The sequence below is a fragment of the Podarcis tiliguerta genome, assembly GCF_965153285.1.
Source record: "Podarcis tiliguerta genome assembly, chromosome: 2".
In the NCBI taxonomy this organism is placed as follows: Eukaryota; Metazoa; Chordata; class Lepidosauria; order Squamata; family Lacertidae; genus Podarcis; species Podarcis tiliguerta.
This window is the reverse complement of record NC_139535.1, coordinates 112,101,733-112,121,931: the sequence shown is the minus strand read 5'-3', so window position 1 is coordinate 112,121,931 and position 20,199 is coordinate 112,101,733. Positions and strand designations below refer to the sequence as shown.

At 48.6% G+C, this 20,199-nt stretch overlaps 3 protein-coding genes across 6 annotated transcripts in view; 2 read left to right on the top strand and 1 right to left on the bottom strand.

Annotated features, from left to right (window-relative positions):
* The window catches only part of CSAD (cysteine sulfinic acid decarboxylase), a 742,174-nt gene that overhangs the window by 315,537 nt on the left and 406,438 nt on the right, over window positions 1–20,199 (top strand). The gene's annotated exons all lie outside the window — the stretch shown is intronic.
* MFSD5 (major facilitator superfamily domain containing 5) lies at window positions 1,063–8,623 on the bottom strand. 2 transcript variants are annotated; one of them, XM_083427778.1, is made up of 3 exons: window positions 8,512–8,623; window positions 5,987–6,072; window positions 1,063–2,981 (listed from the first exon to the last, which is right to left on the bottom strand). In XM_083427778.1, the coding sequence occupies exon 3, from the start codon at window positions 2,925–2,927 to the stop codon at window positions 1,569–1,571; it is 1,359 nt and encodes a 452-aa protein (XP_083283904.1). In that variant the 5' UTR covers window positions 2,928–2,981; window positions 5,987–6,072; window positions 8,512–8,623; the 3' UTR covers window positions 1,063–1,568. The 2 variants fall into 2 exon arrangements, with proteins under 2 accessions (XP_083283904.1, XP_083283905.1); XM_083427779.1 differs by lacking the exon at window positions 5,987–6,072 and having other exon boundaries at window positions 8,512–8,617.
* The window catches only part of LOC310671465 (nuclear receptor subfamily 1 group D member 1-like), a 56,549-nt gene continuing 53,251 nt past the window's right edge, over window positions 16,902–20,199 (top strand). The window contains exon 1 of one of the 3 annotated variants that reach the window (XM_083427571.1): window positions 16,902–18,279. In XM_083427571.1, coding sequence (XP_083283697.1) covers window positions 18,213–18,279 — 67 coding nt within the window. In that variant the 5' untranslated portion in view covers window positions 16,902–18,212. Of the gene's footprint in view, window positions 18,280–19,055; window positions 19,114–20,199 lie in introns of those variants that run through there. The other 2 variants (XM_083427573.1, XM_083427572.1) reach the window with 2 other exon arrangements.

The following is a 20,199-nucleotide window of genomic DNA, read 5'->3' as shown; positions in this document are numbered from 1 at the left end:
GACTTGAGCCCTCTTAGACCACTGCACATAATTAGCAGAGTTCAACTTTGTAAAGGGAACCTGGAAATTTTCCACTGCCATTCTTGGGGTCTGCTGCTACTCCCTCTGTGTGCCCTTGCTTCTCTTTCCCCTTGGGATTTGTTTTACTCACTTTTCAGACGCCTCCAGCCTCTCAGTTCCTTTAAGAGCTGGATTTACGACCAAGCCGGTCTTCTCTCATCCGAAAGCTGCTTTCACTTTCTCTGCACACAATACAGCTGTAGAAACGTAGATGGAGCCATAACCTAAGAGAGTCTGTGTACTGGTCCAGTAAGCGCTTCCGCTGCGCCACCAGCAACAGCTTTCTTTGCAGAGTATTAATTAAGTCCAGTGCAGAGATTCTTGTTGCAGTACAAGCTCCAAAGTCTCAGCAGCAAAAAAAAAACGACACAGGGAAGCCTGTCTTTCCAAAGACAGGTTTATTGCAGAAAGATAACAGAAACACCTCCGGAGCTTTCACACATTTTGCTTCACGTCCAGCACTCCCACAACAGGCAGAGAAAACAAACACTCTTTATATACTGAGCAACTTAACAACTTAACGAGCTTGACTACTTAAAGTCACATGACATTGCTAATTTGCCAGCGTCTTAGGTTTCACACCCTAACACGGACTAGATGCTCCTCGGGGTCCTTTCCAATTCTACAATTCTATGATTTCTTTCTCCGTCTCAAGACATGTGCTAAAAGACAAACCTTTCATATTCTTTCGCTTGATAACAAGTTGTGTTTCCTGTTACGGATCAAATTATGTGGAAAACCTTTCTGCCCGTCCTCTAAAAATGTTGCAACTCTAAAATCAGTTATGTAGTAGGAAGGGAGAAGTTTGAGCAATACAGGGTCTTCATTCGTGTGCATGACGGGTTTGCCCTCTCCCTTCCCTCCCACATTAGCATAGCCATTGGTCAGGAATGATGGGAACTGTAGTTACAGTATCCGAAGAGCCACAAATACTCAATCCTGGGCCTAAACTCCGAAGGCCTCACCATATATACCCCCCCGCCCAAATAAACACTGAGAAGAGAAGCTTTATGTATTTTATTCTTTTCCAAAAGCAGAGGGTTGACAACATGGAATTTGGCTGACATTGTGAACAAGTTCAATACTGATAATATATGATCAGTCTATCAACCTCACTGCTCACTTAAAAAATAATAATAATAGAGGGCTGTGTCCTTTTCAACCATTACTTTCCACAATCTATCCAGGATGAAGTGGTAGGAAGCACTCCCCACACCCTCACACACAAATTTTGGTAGCAGAAGTCAAGATGCCTCAGGAATCAAAAACTCCACGGTGCAAAAAAGAAAGCTATGCTTGCCACAGATCAAGTCCGATAGGGATCAATCCTTATTGAAAAAGGCATAGAAAAGATTCTCTCATGTGGGGAAAAAGGACACACAAGACTCAGAAGAGACTCTTGTGTTCACTTTGCAAAGTCCTTACCTATATACAGTACCAGCACTGTGATGTGCAACAGACGACTGGCCAACTCCAGAGCATCTTCCCCCAAGAAAAAGCATCACATATCAGAGCTCAGGAGAAGAGACCTCGCTTTGACCGGGCGGACTGGGCAACCTGAGCTCTGCATTGTTACGGACCACCGTGAAGAGGCTCACGACGGCCAAGAGGGCCATCACCATCATGACAGAGCAGATGGTGAACATGTTCCTGGTGCCTGTCTTGTAGTCGCTGTCGTGGAGGATCAGCAGGCCGAGGCAGGCCAGCAGGTTGAGTGGGACGCGGAACCAGTGCATGACACCTGCCTGGTCCTTCTCGGGGATCACCTTCTGCCGCAGAAAACCCATAGAAGGGAAGTAGAGCCCGCAAGACAGCTCAATGAGCAGGAAGGCCAAGAAGGACTCGGAAGGGTTCTCCTGCCCAGGGTTGGTAGAGAAAGTCAGCATGAAGAGGGAGAAGAAAACCATCAGGACCGAGAGGGAAAGGATGTGTATGGGCTGCAGGTGGTATTTCTTGGAGGTTGCAACGCGGTAGAGCGATGAGCCTGCCATGCTGGCCGCCATGAAACTAGAGAAGACTATGCCCAGGGGTGGGTTGTGGGGATCCAGGACGGGAGTCCAAAGGAAGATGAAGATGTAGATGACACTCTCAAACAAAGCCTGGATGGTACCCAAGAGCAAGACCCGGCGGTCTGAGAGGAGGCACTTCAAGGCATCAGTGCAAGTCCTGGAGAGAGCCCTCTTCTTGCCATAATTTTCATCCCAGTTCTTCATCGCCAGGACACCCGCCAGCATGAGAAAGGGGATGGAGACCATGAAAGGGGCCACCGGGCCCAGCCCCAGCCATTCGGCAAAGACGTTGGCTACCACGCCGGCTCCGATAGCGATGATGCCATTCCAAAAAGCCGCCTTGGAGAAGGTAGCGGGGATCCACTCAGCCGGGAAGTCGTGGCGTTCCACGTGCTCATGGACGTACCACGCCTCGAAGGCGGAGAAGAGCAGGGCAGTGGACAGCCCCCCTAATATCCTTCCCACAATGAGCACAAAATAATCCCAGGAGAGCTTTGTGAGGCAGCAGACGGAGTAAGTCAAGGAGAAGAGGATGCAGGATTTCTTACGGCCCAGGCGGTCAACCAAGGAGCTGGAGACCAGCCCAAACAGCACGCTGGAGGCAAAGCCACAGACGTAGATGATGGTGATCTGAGCCTCCAAGAAGTGGTAGTGCTGGTACAGTTTGTAGAGATAAGGTCCCTGCAGCCAATCAGCGGCAAGGGCCAAGAAGTAGACCTGGTAATAGTCTAGCTGGAACCGCAGGAAGGCTGGGTTGGAGCAAGACCTGCCGGTGATCTTGGAACGGCAGGCGGAGAACTCCAAGCCAATGCATATCAGCAGGAGGAAAGCAAAAGCAACATAGGCAGTGACCAGCATGGTGTTCTAAATCATCATGTGCAGCGCATCTCCCAAGATCTGCTCCCGACACACCTGAAAGAGAAGAAGGCAAGAGATACAGATGTGACACTTTGCACTAGGCAGCTTTGCAGCAAGACTTGGAGGTGGGCAGAGCAGAGTTTATCTATGGTGCATTTACACTTCTGAAAAAGCTTAGCACAAACTGTATGTACTCGGTGCACACTTTTGTGCAGTCCTAACACTTTCACACACCCTGCACACTAAAGATGACACCCCACCCCACACCTTGCACAGACAAATCCTCTAAGCTCACCATTATGTTGGAAAGGCTGTGGAGAACGAGGTTCCTATATCCATGTGTGGTGGGAGTGCCCTGTGGTCCATGCCTTTTGGGGGAAAGTTTTTAATCTGACCTCCAAAATCACTAAACAATCTATCCCTCTTAATTTGGCACTTGCCTTGTTATGATTAGATTTGACCGCAAATTCTACCCTTAAATCTAAATAATTAATTTCCTTCCTGTTCACAGCAGCTAGGCTAGTTATTGCCCAACAATGGAAGGAAACTTCTAATATACCAATAGAGGCTTGTGTTAATAACATCTGGAGCATTGCTCTGTCAAAATGCCTCACATACCATCAGTGACTAATCAAAGGCATCTCCAAAAAAGATACCTTTGACACAATCTGGTCTCCCTTTTTCTCTTCTATTGAAGAAGAACAGGATATTTTAATGCCACCATCATCACAGAAGTGTCTGTGGAGGGGATATATTGATTGAACATATATTGTATTATAACTGCATTGTAACTTTTGAATACATGTTTTTAAATGCATGCATGACGACACCCCAAAACTTTGAACACATTTTGAAACAATGAGTACATTAAGTGAACAATTTATTGCCCAGCCATCTGCAACAAATGGGAGTCACCTCCAGGTAACCAAGAAGAAAGTTTTGTGTAAACTAGAAGAGGATCAACTTCTCCTTTCATGCTACTAATATTTATAATACACTGCTAAATGAGCCTTCCATTCATAAGCAATATAGCTCTAAGTACCAAAATGCTGGCTGTACACAACAAAAGACAAATCATCTTCAGGCTGTTTGTGAAGTGTCCTAGACGAGAGCAATGCTTCTCAACTGTTTTCTAACCCATGTTCCACTTTTGCAATTACAGAAACCCCACACCTCCCCTCTTATTTTAATTGCATTTTTAAATGGATGTAAATTGCATAAACTTGATTATTATTTTACTCATATTGTACATATTCTTTGGGAACACTCAGGTCCCACCCACCTGCCCAATATATTCATATGCCTCACTAGTGGAAAAACACTGTTCAAGAGGGACTCTAGGAGAGTAGTGGACTAGGTGAAACTTTGGTCTTCTCCAGCAGGGCAATTCTTATGTTCACAAGCTACATAGTGGTATTTCTGAGCATACAAGGTGGTGTGCGTGTTTCAACAGGGCTAGCTTCCACGTGTACTTTAGTTTATCTTTCAATCAACAGACTAGAACTGCAAACGAGACAGAGTGTAAAAGCATAAGCATATGGAGATTAGAGGCAAAAAGGGGTTAAGGAACCTAATGTTCCCTAACCTAACCAGGGACGCGGGTGGCGCTGTGTTCTAAACCACTGAACCTCTTGGGCTTGCCGATCAGAAGGTTGCCAGTACGAATCCCCATGATGGGGTGAGCTCCTGTTGATCTGTGCCAGCTCCTGCCAACCCAGCAGTTCGAAAGCAAGTAGATAAATAGGTACCGTTGTGGCGGGAAGGCAAATGGCGTTTCCGTGTGCTCTGGTTTCCGTCACGGTGTTCCATTGCACCAGAAGTGGTTTAGTCATGCTGGCCACATGACCCGGAAAGCTGTCTGTGGACAAACGCTGGCTCCATTGGCCTGAAAGTAAGATGAGCGCCACAACCCCATAGTCACCTTTGACTGGACTTAACCATCCAGGGGTTCTTTACTTTTTACCTAACCTATAACCTCAAGATTGTCCTGGACTGGCATCACTTCCAGCCAGCAGGGTCAGAGATGAAGTATCGAACAATATCTGGAGGGCCGCAGACTCTCCACCCCCAGGATAGGGGAATGGGGAGCAATGCTGGGCATTCAAGCCCAAGTGAGAAGGGAAGAGACAGCTTTGTTCTACTGATAAAGCCAAATTACTTCAAGATTTTTCCCCACCACCATGAGAGATACAATCCATGCCTCCCCCCACCCCCACTCCTCAAAGCTAAGAAAGAGAAATTGAGTGAGCCTGAGATTACTAGAGGCTGTTACAGCTAAGTATTCCTCATGTTGTTTCAAATGCTTCCCATAAGAGCAGTGAAAAACAAGCTCAACCAGCTAAACTAGCCATCTCCTCCACCACACAGCTTGGGAGCAATCAAGAACAACTTTTTGGCTGAACTACAAAACTGTCTCCCAAGGACTCCTTTGCAGCCTGTTATTAAAATGTCTGCAATACCTCTACAGCCAGGAGGCAGAAGCCACTAAAAATATCTGCGAGTGTAATATTATTGCAGCAATCCTGAATTACAACTTCCCTACAACTCAGCTATGGAGCTTGTAGCTCTCATGTTAACCTGATAAGGATCAACATCCACACCTTACCTCTATGCAAATATTAACAATGAAAACCAGAAAGAGCAATTTAAACTCATTACTTCAGAAAGCAATTGTAAACGCATATTGTTTCCTCACAAACCCGTAATGTTTTGCCTCCATAACCTTCCATTGTATAACTAATTATCACTGATGCCTAAAAATATGAATCTCTCTATTTACTGGTTTTCAATTTATGCTCAACTCCTCACCAGATTCATGGCATCAGATTCATCTCCAGTGCCTGTAGGAGATTATATTTAGAACAGAACAGCCACCTGCTTCACAATGGTATTAGGAGAATAGAGGAACTAAGAGCATTTTATTTTCCCAAGCTTTAAAGGAGCAGCACAGTTTAGATCTAAAGAAAGCATTAACGGGCTTATTTGGCTTTTGCAATCAAATTTAGGAAAGCGTGGAAGTGTGGCAACCTAAAACCAGTGCTTTTTTAGGGAGAACTAACCAGAACTCAGTTCCAGCACCTCTCAGGTGGGTTCCAGCACCTCCCAGGTAAGTTCTGGCAGCTCTCAGGCGGGTGCCATTGCCATTCTAAGAGAAAGAGAGAGGCGTTCATGGTGAGTTCCGGCACCTCATTTTCTGGAAAAATAGCACTGCCTAAAACCATGTAATAATACCTTATTTGTTTTTTAACTGTGATTTATTAACTCAAAAGTATTAGTTACAGAAAATACACTGTACTAACAACGCAGTCCTGTGCACCCAGAGTGGCTGGAGCAACCCAGTCAGATGGGCAGGGTACAAATACTAAAATTATTATTATTATTATTATTATTATTATTATTATTATTACTGGGAAGTATGTCCCATTTAACTCAACAGGGCTTACTTACAGGAGGCAAGTGTGCAGCCTAAGCAAATTAAGGCAGGCAATGCCAACACCGTGTCCTCAAAACAATTCATGTGTACAGATTTACCGTATTTTTTGCACCATAACACTCACTTTTTTCCTCCTAGAAAGTAAGGGAAAATGTCTGTGCGTGTTATGGAGGGAATGCCTATGGGTGGCGGGGGGGATCTGCTGCAATTGTGAGCAGAGGATCCATGGTTCCCCTTCCTTCCCTCCTCCGTGGCTTGCTTTGAAACAGCAAAGCGGGAGAAGAGCCGCTGAGTGGGGAGGAGAGGGGGACAGACAGCCTGCTTGCTTTAAAGGAGCAAAGTTCAGGTCTTTTCTCTCTTTCTATCCAGGTCAGCCTGGATAGCTCAGATGGTCAGAGTGAGGTGCTGATAACGCCAAGGTTGCAGGTTCCATCCCCGTATGGGATGACTGCATATTCCTGTACTGCAGCGGGCTTGGACTCGATGATCCCCCGGGTCCCTTCCGACTACAGTGGCCCCTCGGGTTAAGAACTTAATTCGTTCTGGAGGTCTGTTCTTAACCTGAAACTGTTCTTAACCTGAAGCACCACTTTAGCTAATGGGGCCTCCTGCTGCTGCCGCACCGCCGGAGCACAATTTTTGTTCTCATCCTGAAGCAAAGTTCTTAAGCTGAGGTAATATTTTTGGGTTAGTGGGGTCTGTAACCTGAAGCGTATGTAACCTGAAGCGTATGCAACTTGAGGTGCTACTGTACATACATGATGATAATGATAATAATAATTTATTATTTATACCCCGCCCATCTGTCTGGGTTTCCACATGATTCTACGATTCTCTCTGTCCCTCTCTATGCCAAGTTAGGGAACCTTTGCAAAGGCGGGTGTGCGAAACGTCATGCAGCGGAGTCAAGCGCAGCCAGATTTACAAATTCATATTGTGTGTAGGAACCTTTTAATGAGGGTGAAAGAGGAGAGCGCAAAATATGGTCTGAAGCTCAACATCAAAAAAACGAAGATCATGGCCACTGGGCCCATCACCTCCTGGCAAATAGATGGGGAAGAAATGGAGGCAGTGAGAGATTTTACTTTCTTGGGCTCCGTGATCACTGCAGATGGTGACAGCAGCCACAAAATTAAAAGATGCCTGCTTCTTGGGAGAAAAGCAATGACAAACCTAGACAGCATCTTAAAAAGCAGAGACATCACCTTACCAACAAAGGTCCGTATAGTTAAAGCTATGGTTTTCCCAGTAGCGATGTATGGAAGTGAGAGCTGGACCATAAAGAAGGCTGATCGCCAAAGAATTGATGCTTTTGAATTATGGTGCTGGAGGAGTCCTGAGAGTCCCATGGACTGCAAGATCAAACTTTTCCATTCTGAAGGAAATCAGCCCTGAGTGCTCACTGGAAGGACAGATCCTGAAGCTCAGGCTCCAATACTTTGGCCACCTCATGAGGAGAGAAGACTCCCTGGAAAAGACCCTGATGTTGGGAAAGATGGAGGGCACAAGGAGAAGGGGACGACAGAGGACAAGATGGTTGGATAGTGTTCTCAAAGCTATGAACATGAGTCTGACCAAACTGTGGGAGGCAGTGGAAGACAGGAGTGCTTGGCATGCACAACTGTGTGTGAGTGATAAGATTGTACAGTGGTACCTCGGGTTACAGACGCTTCAGGTTACAGACTCCGCTAACTCAGAAATAGTACCTCGGGTTAAGAACTTTGCTACAGGATAAGAGCAGAAATCGTGCTCCGGCGGCAGCAGGTGGCCCCATCAGCTAAAGTGGTGCTTCAGGTTAAGAACAGTTTCAGGTTAAGAACGGACCTCCAGAACGAACTAAGTACTTAACCCGAGGTACCACTGTAATGGATTGGGGGGGGAGGGGAAATAAATCGCACCCCAGAACAAAGGTGGCAGCCCTAATGCGAGAGTGTCCTCCACCCGCATTTCCAGAGCGGGAAGGGGAGGAAGCAACACGCCCTTCCCCGACCCCCGCTTCTCGCAGGGCCCCCTCCCCACATTCCTGCCCCGCCAACGAGGTCCCCTCTCTCGCCCAGCCCTCTTCGCTTCCGACCCTTCGGCCTGAGGAAGGGGAATTCCCCTCCCCCAGCCGCCCCCCCGGACTCCCCCCCCGCCCTTCCCTTTACCTACCTGCATGGGTCTCTCTCCGGCTTCCCTCCCCTCAGTCCCGTTCTCTCCGCCTGCGGGAGCTCAGGCTGCATGCCCGACGCCTCGCTTCCGCTTCCGGAGCCGCCGCGCTGCCTGTCACGTGGCCGTCGGCCGCACTCTCGGCCTGTCGCGAGGCCGCCCCCTGGAGGCGAGCGCCGCGAATGCAGGCTGTTTGCGGCGCCAACTGTATTAAGCGCCCGCTCCGTCCTGCTTTTTATTTAATATAAATTTAGCAGCAGCAGCAACAACTTTAATTTAACAGCAGCAGCAATAACAAGAAGAATTTCTTGTAAGAAGAGGATTTAATTTTTATGCCGCTCCACCACGTATTAAAAAAAGTACCCCTTAGAGAAAACTGAAGCGGTGGCGGACAGTTCAACCAAAATATGGCAAAAAATACACAGGTACATAAAAAACAACATTGCATTAATACGAAATCAAGATAAGAAACTTTTTTTATAGAAAAGAATGGAAATGGTTTATGGTTTACAAACAAACTGTGAATGAAGTTGCATCACTGATGTTTCTTTTTCTTTACTGAATGGATTTTCCATATTAAGAGGATTTTATTTTTTTTTAAAAAAAGATACAGGCTGGAATTATTATCACAATGACATTATCAGCCCAGACACTGAGATCCAGCGCTGAGGGCCTTCTGGTGGTTCCCTCCCTGCGAGAAGTCAGGTTACAGGGAACCAGACAGAGGGCCTTCTCGGTTGTGGCGCCCGCCCTGTGGAACGCCCTCCCACCAGATGTGAAGGAAATAAGTAGGTATCTTATCTTTAAAAGACATCTGAAGGCAGCCCTGTTTAGGGAAGTTTTTAATATTTAATGCTGTACTGTATTGTTTTTAACACTCAATTGGAAGCTGCCCAGAGTGGCTGGGGAAACTCAGCCAGATGGGTGAGGTATAAATAAATTATTATTATTATTATTATTATTATTATTATTATTATTATTATTATTAGGGTGGTGTAAAAAAACACAAAACCTTGTGTATGTATGCGCAGCCACGACTCCACAACAAATCTCCAATCTGGAAGCACCCTAATTGTCAGTACAGAAAGACCATGATGGTCTACAGTGGTACCTTGGTACTCAAACGCCTTGGTATTCAAACAACTTGGAACCCAAACACTGCAAACCCAGAAGTAAGTGTTCCAGTTTGCGAACTGTTTTTGGATGCCGAACATGTTCCATTTTGAGTGCCACACTTCCATTTTGGGTGTTACACTTCCGATTTGAGTGTTAACGCTGAGTTCTGTCTGTTTTTGCTATTTGTTTTTTGTTTTTTGTTTTGTTTTTGTGGCTCTTTTTTGTTTTTGTGACTATGTGGAACCTAGTGTAGCTACTGATTGATTGATTGTGTGACTGCAGTACAGTGGTACCTAGGGTTAAGTACTTAATTCGTTCCGGAGGTCCGTTCTTAACCTGAAACTGTTCTTAACCTGAAGCACCACTTTAGCTTATGGGGCCTCCTGCTGCTGCCACGCCGCCGGAGCACAATTTCTGTTCTCATCCTGAAGCAAAGTTCTTAACCTGAGGTTAAGGTTAGAGGAGTCTGTAACCTGAAGCATATGTAACCTGAAGCGTATGTAACCCGAGGTACCACTGTACATTGTTTATTACTTTCATTTTATGAATCAATGGTCTTGTTAGACAGTAAAATTCATGTTAAATTGTTGTTTTAGGGGTTGTTTTTAAAAGTTTGGAACGGATTAATCCATTTTGTATTACTTTCTATGGGAAAACATGCCTTTGTTTTGGAACGCTTTGGTTTTGGAACGGACTTCCGGAACGGATTAAGTTTGAGAACCAAGGTACCACTGTAAAGGAACCAAGGTACCAGTGTAAAGACTTTTAACGTTGTTTCAAAGCTTCAGATTATATGTTTATCCACTAGGTGGCAGAAAATCCACAGTGAAGTAGTCTGTAGTTCAACATGGCGAGATTGCCATGTGTTTTGTTTTATGGGAGGTGAAAGGTGCACTGGGACAGAGGCTATATAACTACCTTGGCCCTGGCTGCAGTACTTGGGAGTCAGTGTTGATTTGAATTGCCTTCAATGCACATCTGGCTCGTGCTGTCTGCTCTGAATCCCATCTGGGGATTCATCTGCACAAGGAAAGTTAATGCGGTTAATTTCCTCCCTGCCAGCTCTGCTACCAATTGCACTAAAACACATGTGTTAATAAGAACCCAGTGAGTCGAACATCTGGCAGCCATGCTTTGAAATGTGCCTTCCCCCAAATAGTATTATTAATTCCCCCAAATAAAATGATTAATTATTGTTAGTGGAGCTACAGGGAACCAAGCACAGGGCCTTCTCGGTAGTGGTTTTTTATGCTTTTACTCTGTTTTTACTAAGTTTTAAATGCCTTTACAGTGGTACCTCGGGTTACATACGCTTCAGGTTGCATACGCCTCAGGTTACAGACTCCGCTAACCCAGAAATAGTACCTCGGGTTAAGAACTTTGCTTCAGGATGAGAACAGAAATTGTGCGGCGGTGCCACAGCAGCAGCAGGAGGCCCCATTAGCTAAAGTGGTACCTTAGGTTAAGAACAGTTTCAGGTTAAGAATGGACCTCTGGAACGAATTAAGTACTTAACCCAAAGTACCACTGTACTATGTTTTTATATATGCTGTAAGCCACCCAGAGTGGCTGGGGAAACCCAGCCAGATGGGTAGGGTATAAATAATAAAAAATTCTTCTTATTATCATCATCATCCTGGGAACTGTAGTTCATGGAGTGTGCTGGGAATTGTAGCTCCGTGGTAGGCAAACTACAGTTACCAAGAATCTGTGGGGGAAGAAAAGTGCTTTAAGTGTGGAGTATGGCTGTGACCTATTAAACTAACTGCCACGGAATACAAAATTCCAACCTTCATTCTCATTTGTGCCTTTGTGACCTCCTTTACTGTTCTGTTCGGCACTGTTTTGTACTTTTGGTTTTGTGTGTTTGCATGTAGGACTGCTGCTTCTTTACAGGCTGTTAGGGATGCAAGCATTTAACAGGTGATTCCATCTCTGTCTCCACCAAGAAGCTGTCTGTGCCTGCCGAATGTTTATCTGCTACACAGCTATACACAGTTACCATCGGGGGGGGGGGGGACACACAATGGTTCGCAATGCGCTATGTGCTTGTGCATGATTGCATTCTCCTGTAGGCCATATTAGGAAAATAGTACTATTTGTAAATTCACAGTCATACCTCGTGTTGTGTTAGGTTCATGTCGCGCCTTTTCAGCTTGCGAACACGGCAAACCCGGGAGTGTATACTTCTGGGTTTCGCCACACATGCGCAGAAGTGCTGTATCGCGCAGAAGTGGCACTCTAATTATGGGCTTTTCAGGGTGTGAACGGCACCCCGGAACGGATCGAGTCCGTAACTAGAGGTAAAGGTAACGGGACCCCTGACCATTAGGTCCAGTCGTGGCCAACTCTGAGGTTGCGGCGCTCATCTGGCTTTATTGCCTGAGGAACCCGGCGTACAGCTTCCGGGTCACGTGGCCAGCATGACTAAGCCGCTTCTGGCGAACCAGAGCAGTGGATGGAAACACCGTTTACCTTCCCACTGGAGTGGTACCTATTTATCTACTTGCACTTTGACGTGCTTTCGAACGGCTAGGTTGGCAGGAACAGGGACCGAGCAACGGGAGCTCACCCCGTCATGGGGATTCGAACCGCCAACCTTCTGATCGGCAAGTCCTAGGCTCTGTGGTTTAACCCACAGCGCCACCCGCGTCCCAACTAGAGGTACCACTGTACTAAAATAGTAAATTATGCAAAAATATTCAAAAATATGTAAGAGATCTTATTTTTCTCCCAGCATAAGGGGTAAGCTGAGACACAGGTTTACTCTAAGGAAGATTATATTATATGGCTTCAGTAACAGGGCCAGCTCCACAAATCAAAGCGGTCATCTGGGGACACATGGCATAAGGTGATCCAGCAAGTAAACGGCTCCCAAGCTATTAAGGGCTTTATATGCTAATAGCAACACCTTGAACTTGGCCTGCTAGCAGATTGGGAACCGTTGAACTTTGACTGATCTTAATACACATGAATCAAATCAGAGCCTGGATTTGCAATTGGAGACCCTTCTCCATTTTCCCCCTGCGAGGAAGATGTCGCGGGTGGCGACCTGAGAAAGGGCCTTTTCAGTGGTGTCCCCCCCCAAATTTGTAGGGTGCTCCCGTCAGGGAAGCACATCTGGCACCATCACTATCTGTTTTTAGGCACCAGGTAGAAACATTTTGGACCTGAAATTGGAGAGTGAGGCATGCGCAAGTGGCGGAACCCGGAAGTAACGTGCTCCGTTACTTCTGGGTTGCCGCGGAGCGCAACTCGAACGCGCTCATCCCGAAGCACATTCAACCCGAGGTATGACAGCACTGCTGCTATGGCCATTGGCTAATGCGTATAAAATTTTATCTTATCTTATCCTTATCCCATGTTTGCCTTTCTCATTTAAAGCGGGTGCAGGGAACCTGTGGCTCTCTAGATGTTGCTGAACTACAACTCCCATTATCCCTGGCCATGCACCATGCTGCCCGGGGCTGATGAGAGCTGGAAGCCAGCAGGACTTAGAGGGCACTCTGCGCTGGCTACTGCTGACCTAGAAGTATTTACACTTTCTGGGCAGCCGCCAGATCCTCCCTGCATTCTGTACAACCTGTAGTGCATAACTGAGGCTAAAGAAATCAGCTGTAAACAGCCACAGCCAGGGGTTTCAGGAAGCCGCAGGCAGCCCAGGCACATTGTGTGCCGCTGTGTCTCTGGGAAGCCACTCGGAGCCGAGGAAGGAAGGGGTTAGGTGAGGTTGCTCAGTTCCACAACCACAGCCTGTTTTCTGCAGCAGCCTCCAGCATTCACGCCTGACCCAGTTTTATACTGTGGCCCAGATATATTTAGAATCCTCCTGCGGAGTGTGTGACATGACAAGCATGCTCAAGTCTTGGATCTTGTGGTCTCCTTGGTAGGCTTTGCCTCAAGTTCCCAGGTGAAAGGGGAGGGGGCTTTATACAAACACACTGTCGCAGTGTTAGAAAAGGCTCGGATTGAAACAGTGCTCCAAAGGAAATTTGTCACGGTGCACACAGTCGTTGCTTGGGAGCAGTGGCGTAGCGTGGGTTGTCAGCACCCGGGGCAAGGCAAGTAATTTCCGCCCCCTAACCCGGGGCAAGGCAAGTAATTTGCACCCCCCCCCCGCTGCACTGTCCCTCCCCCAGATAGTCCCTCGCTCTCTCTCCGCACCGCACCGCACGCCTGGCACCCTCCCCTCCACAGTGGGCGGCGACCCGGCAGCTCGGATCGGATTCGCACAGCCAGCACTGCAATGAGAGAGAGTGAGTGAGCCAGGTAGGGGCAGAGAGCTGCGAGTGCGAGCGCGCGCCCCCCAGATGTTGCGCCCGGTGCGGCCGGCCCCCCTGCACCCCCCACGCTAAGCCACTGCTTGGGAGAAAGTAGTTCAAGAGGAGCATGGGGAGACGGAAAGGGCCATAGATATCTCAGGAGCAAGTGCAGAGCTTGCAGACCGCCTCCGATTCAGTCCCTGGCATATCAAGGTAGGAACTAGGTAAAGGGACCATTAGGTCCAGCCGTGGGGATGAGGAAGAAATATCATTTTGTCTCCTTGGAAATGGGTTGCCTCCATCTCCATCCGAGTCACCAGAGCCTGGAATGTGCAGGATTATGTCTGCAGATACTTGCTGGCAACTTCTACTATTGCCTGTCTTTGCAGTAAAGGTAATGGGACCCCTGACCATTAGGTCCAATCGTGGCCGACTCTGGCGTTGCGGCGCTCATCTTGCTTTATTGGCCGAGGGAGCCGGCATACAGCTTCTGGTTCATGTGGCCAGCATGACTAAGCCACTTCTGGCGAACCAGAGCAGCGCACGGAAACTAGATCTCCAGAATGAATTAAGTACGTAACCAGAGGTACCACTGTAGTAAAGAGAAGAGTGCCTCTGAGCATGTGTAGAGCACCATTCTGCCACTAACTATCCTAACTAGTTAGGATAGTTAGGTGTTGGTGTACCTCATTTGTGCCATCCCCTCAGCAGAAATATTCAGATATATTTCAGTTCATTCTATTGATTAGCTTTCCAAACCCACACTCTCAGTGCATGAGTTATGCAGTTACAGTGGTACCTCAGGTTAAATACTTAATTCATTCCGGAGGTCCGTTCTTAACCTGAAACTGTTTTTAACCTGAAGCACTGCTTTAGCTAATGGGGCCTCCTGCTGCTGCCGCGCCGGTGGAGCACGATTTCTGTTCTTATCCTGAAGCAAAGTTCTTAACCTGAAGCACTATTTCTGGGTTAGCGGAGTCTGTAACCTGAAGCGTCTGTAACCTGAAGTGTCTGTAACCCGAGGTACCACTGTACTGGGCACCTTAGAGTGGCTGGGTAATAATAATAATAATAATAATAATAATAATAATTCGTAGTAGCAGCAGCAGCTGTGGTGCATCTGGCCAGGACTAGGAAGGTAAAGGTAAAGGTACCCCTGCCCGTACGGGCCAGTCTTGACAGACTCTAGGGTTGTGCGCTCATCTCACTCTAGAGGCCGAGAGCCAGCGCTGTCCGCAGACACTTCCGGGTCACGTAGCCAGCGTGACAAGCTGCATCTGGTGAGCCAGCGCAGCACACGGAACGCCGTTTACCTTCCCGCTAGTAAGCGGTCCCTATTTATCTACTTGCACCCGGGGGTGCTTTCGAACTGCTAGGTTGGCAGGCGCTGGAACCGAGCGACGGGAGCGCACCCCGCCGCGGGGATTCGAACCGCCGACCTTTCAATCAGCAAGTCCTAGGTGCTGAGGCTTTTACCCACAGCGCCACCCGCGTCCCTAGGACTAGGAAGACCCGGGTCCAAATCTGCACTCAGCCATTAAGCTCATTGAGCGACCTTGCACTAGTCACTTTATCTAACCTCTTTCACAGAGTTATAAATGTATGCGGCTTTGATCTCATAAATGCACTTATGTCAGGTCCCATGGGGCTTGGAACTTGCTCAGTCAGAACCCTTTTGATTTATTCACAGCTAAGGTCTTCAAGTTTCCTTAAAGCGAGCCTCAGATTTTAAAGGCTTGACTTGCAAGGAGGCTTGCTGTGGTCTCCTCTGCCTGTACGGTGAGAGCCCTCAAACATTTATGTCCTAAGCTTTGCCCGCATTTCCTTAAGCCACCCACTGAGCAGCTCTCCAGAAATAATGAATATATAAGTTTTATAAGTCCTTCTTCAGCATCACTTTTTGCCATTTGTTTTTGTGAGGCCAGACTCTGGGAGATGGAGTGAGATGGAGTCCTTTACCTAGGTAGCCAATGAAATGGGTTCAATACATACTGGTATGTGCGTGCTTTTGGCTGCCTTTGGGTGATTTGTTGAAAGCTCCCATTGGTGGGGTGTTTTTTTTTTTTTAAAAAAAAAGAAGTCCACTATTGGGGCCCCAATATCGAGAGGTTCACAGTACATTAAAACCTATTATTTTGCGCATAAACCAATCCACGGGAGAATGGTTAATAATTGATTGCACTTTCTGTGCAGAGTGCAAGTTGCATTTTTTGGTTCAGGTTAGGCAAGTCAGCAGAGGGACGCGGGTGGTGCTGTGCGTTAAACCACAGAGCCTAGGACTTGCCAATCAGAAGGTCGGTGGTTTGAATCCCCGCGACAGGGTGAGCTCCCGTTGCTCGGTCCCTGCTCCTGCCAACCTAGCAGTTCAAAAGCACTTCAAAGTGCAAGTAGGTACCACTACAGCGGGAAGGTAAACAGCATTTGCGTGTGCCACTCTGGTTAGTCATGCTGGCCACATGACCTGGAAGCTGTACGCCGGCTCCCTCGGCCAATAAAGCGAGATGAGCGCCGCAACCCCCGAGTTGGCCACGACTGGACCTAATGGTCAGGGGTCCCTTTACCTTTAATAGGCAAGTCAGCAAGTCAGCAACAAGTTGAGATGCACCTGAACCAGCAGCAAAAACTCTCCATACTCCGTTTGGGGAATTGAAATGAAATGGAAGTACCATTCTGTGCAGGTGTGTGTATCCTGTTCCCAGGAAATGCCGATTTGCACGTTTCCCAAGAGCGGTTTTTCTTTCTTTTTGGTAAACGACCATGTTGGAAGGCGGATTAAGTAGTGTGCTTGATGACAAAGAGGGATGTGAACAGAGGTGGGCTTGAGGAAGGGCCGGGAACAGGGCATGTCCACAACATTTGGACAGGCAAACTCTAGCTTTTTAACAAATGTTTTGCTCTCATGTTTGGACAAGTGGAGGACAAATTGAATATGGAAAAAAGTGGATGAGCTGCTAGCTCTGTCTATTTCCATGGATGCAAAATTATTTACATTTTTAAGAACTATGATTTGAGTCTAGCTGTCTGGTTCAATAGGAGCCAATATACCAGACAAATGAAACCATACATAACAGCCAGTGTGATACTCTCCTTTGGGTCATACAAGCTACATCTGCCGACATTCCCTCTTCCACACAACTGTTAAGAGCTCTGGCCTTTCTCCTCCTCCTCCTCCTCCATCTGGCTACCCTAATCTCCCAAGGAGCAGATTCAACTCTTTGGATGCATGCAATTCTATTATCTACCAAAGCACCTTATCAATAAAAGTCTCCACCACCTCCATCATTCAGCCTGGACACTGAGGTCCAGCTCCGAGGGTCTTCTGGTGGTTCCCTCATTGTGAGAAATGAAGTTACAGGGAACCCGAGGCACCACTGTATATTAAAGCTAAATGACAGAAGACAGGCCTTTGGCGTGCCTGCCCCCGCCACCGCCCCACCAATGCACTCTCCGTGGTGTGAAGAGCCCCATTTGTTGATTTCTGCCTTATTGTGTTAAGAATCACAGGCCACCTATCCTTAAAAATTCTTGCAGCTGTTGAGAATCACAGGGCCTCTGTCCCCATGGGGCTCTGGCCTCATCCAGGTACTGGCCATATCTAGAGAACAGCAAGAGGCAGGTGTTCCTTTTGGCCTCCAACTGCTCTTGCCCATGCTAAGCAGCCTGGCGAGCCGAGAGTCCGCGTGCTGGCTCAGGGCAGCTTTAGGAGCTGGGTGCTCTTGGCCTTAGGGAGCTATAAATATAGCCCCGCTGGCCGCGTCCCGTGGGCCTGCCGGCCGTGTGCATGTCCTGGAATCCTCCCTGAGCAGGGAAGGCCATGGGGCTTTCTCGCTGGGTGCACATCCCTGAGTCCAGCATCAGCCGTGCAGAGACACTGTGAGTTGCTCCCAGCCCTGCCCTTCACCTTCTCCTGGCCTGGAGGGTGCCCCCTCCCCTGCCCGCCTTGCTCATGTGTAGCATCGGCTGCTGCCCCCCGCCCTGCCCCATGTGCTGCCCCGGCTGCTTCAGGCCACCCTGCCCCACTTGCTACCCACCTCCTTGCTGCCCCACCTGCTGCCGCCCCTCCTGCTGCTACTGCCCCCCACCTCCCGCCTGCTGCCGCTCGGGGGGCTGCTGCTCCAGCGGCTGCCGGCCCCCAACCCCCTGCTGCCACCCTCGCCCTTCCTGGGGGGGCTTTGGCTGCTGCCCTCCTCCTCCTCCCCCTTGCCCAGGCTGCCGCCCCGCTTCACGATTCTGCGCTCCATCTTGCTCGGCCTGCCGCAGGCCCGGCACCCGCCTCAGCACCAAGTGAGCCCCCTTTGCCCTCCTTCGGATGCCTGTCTCCTTCGGATGTCGTCGAAAGCCCAGGCCCCCGTGGGAACAGCCCAACTCGGCCGCCTCCTTGCCCAAAACAACAGTAAGTAACCATCTTTTCTGTGGCGCCAGCCACCAGCTTCCAGCGCGGCCTGCTGGCATCCCAGAATGCTTTGCTGCGACGGAGGTGGTTTCCATTTTGTGGCCAGTGTGGACGATGAGGTCCTAGTGGCGAATCCTGCACTTCGGAAGCGATCTCCCTCCCTGACCTTCCTAGCTGTAATCCCATCAGATATTAAATCCCCTGAGATCTGGTGGCGGGACAGGCGGCCATATTGACAGGTGGGGCTCTATTCAGCATCCTGGGCAGTGGCGTAGCGTGGGTTGTCAGCACCTGGGGCAAGGCAAGTAATTTGCGCCCCCTAACCCAGGGCAAGGCAAGTAATTTGCGCCCCCCTGCTGCACTGTCCCTCCCCCAGATAGTCCCTCGCTCTCTCTCCGCACCGCACACCTGGCACCCCCCCCCTCCACAGTGGGCGGCGACCCGGCGGCTCGGATCGGATTCGCACAGCCAGCACTGCACTGAGAGAGAGTGAGCGAGCCAGGTAGGGGCAGAGAGCTGCGAGTGTGAGTGCGCCCCCCCATATGTTGCGCCCGGTGCGGCCGGGCCCCCCCTGCACCCCCCACGCTACGCCACTGATCCTGGGTCATCTTATGGCTCACAAACCCCAATGGATCCCCTTCCCCATTGTATCGGTGGCAGGCTTTGGTCATATGGCACCTGGGTGGGTCGGTTGGCATTTGTCTGTCACAAGAGACTATGGAGGAGTGCTCCTTTGGGGGTGAAGTCAGAGGACAAAATTGGGCACCCCATAAATATTTCTTATTTTCACAATGATTCCTTTTGGTACAGTTGCTTTTTCCGTGGATCTTCTCAGTGAGTACCCATATAAATATACTGTAGATATTATTATTATTATTATTATTACTATTACTATTACTATTATTATTTTATTAGCTATTTTTCTGGAAAAAGAGGTACCAGTGGTGGCAATGAATGGCAACTTCCCGCTGAAAAAAAGGCCCCGATTATTATTATTTTGCACCCTGTACACGGGAACCGCTCACACCGCCTTAAATCTGTCGCTGCCGTTATGCACCGCAACCTTTTTCTTCCACATAAACCAAAGCACAAAGGCTGTTTTCCCCTCCATGGCTGTGTAAGGGGGCGAGCTGGCGAAGTGTATAAGAAGAACTCTGACAAAGCCTCTGTTGTTGTTGATGCTGGGGAGGCGGCGGCGGCAGGGTGTGTGTGTCAAGAGCCCAGTTCCTGTGTTTTGCTCATCTGGGACTTGAGTCAGCAAGCAGATCCAGTGTTCCTGGCCCTTCAGGCCTTACATAAATAAAAAGAGAGGTGTCCCCCCCGCCCCGACCAACAAGTAGAAAAGGAGCAGCTTTCACAAAGCCCTCCGCTACTCAGTAGGGGCTCTCCTTTAAGTGACAGTTCTGGAGCACAGGACTGTGTGAGCTTCCCAGCAGCATTGCCCTGCTGACAGTCCAGCACACCGGGTGCACTGATTGCTCTGGGAGATATTATCTCACAAAGAAAGGGCATTTGCCAAATTAGTTATATGGGGCTGGGGGAGAGGGGGAACCGAGTTATATGGCCAAAGCACAATAGCGGCTTAGGCAACTTTTATCAGCAGGGAAACAACTGCAGAGACAAGGATGGCGCCAGGGAAAGGGGAGGGGTGGGTGGGCGCAGCTTCTGGAGCAATGAGCTATATGTAGGAGGGCCCAGGAAGGGGATTTCGCACAACCTAAAGGAAGATTGTGCAGGCTGAATTGTGGGGAGCGCATGGATGGTGACGGGCAGTCAGTTTTCTGAAACAGCAGGGAAATGCACAAGGGTGAAAGCAGCTGTCTGAGTTGTGGGCAAGTGTAAGAGAGTTGGGATATAAGAGACGCCTAGAAAAAAAACACACATTTTGTAAGCTGTAGATAACCTCTGCTGTTTCGCCAT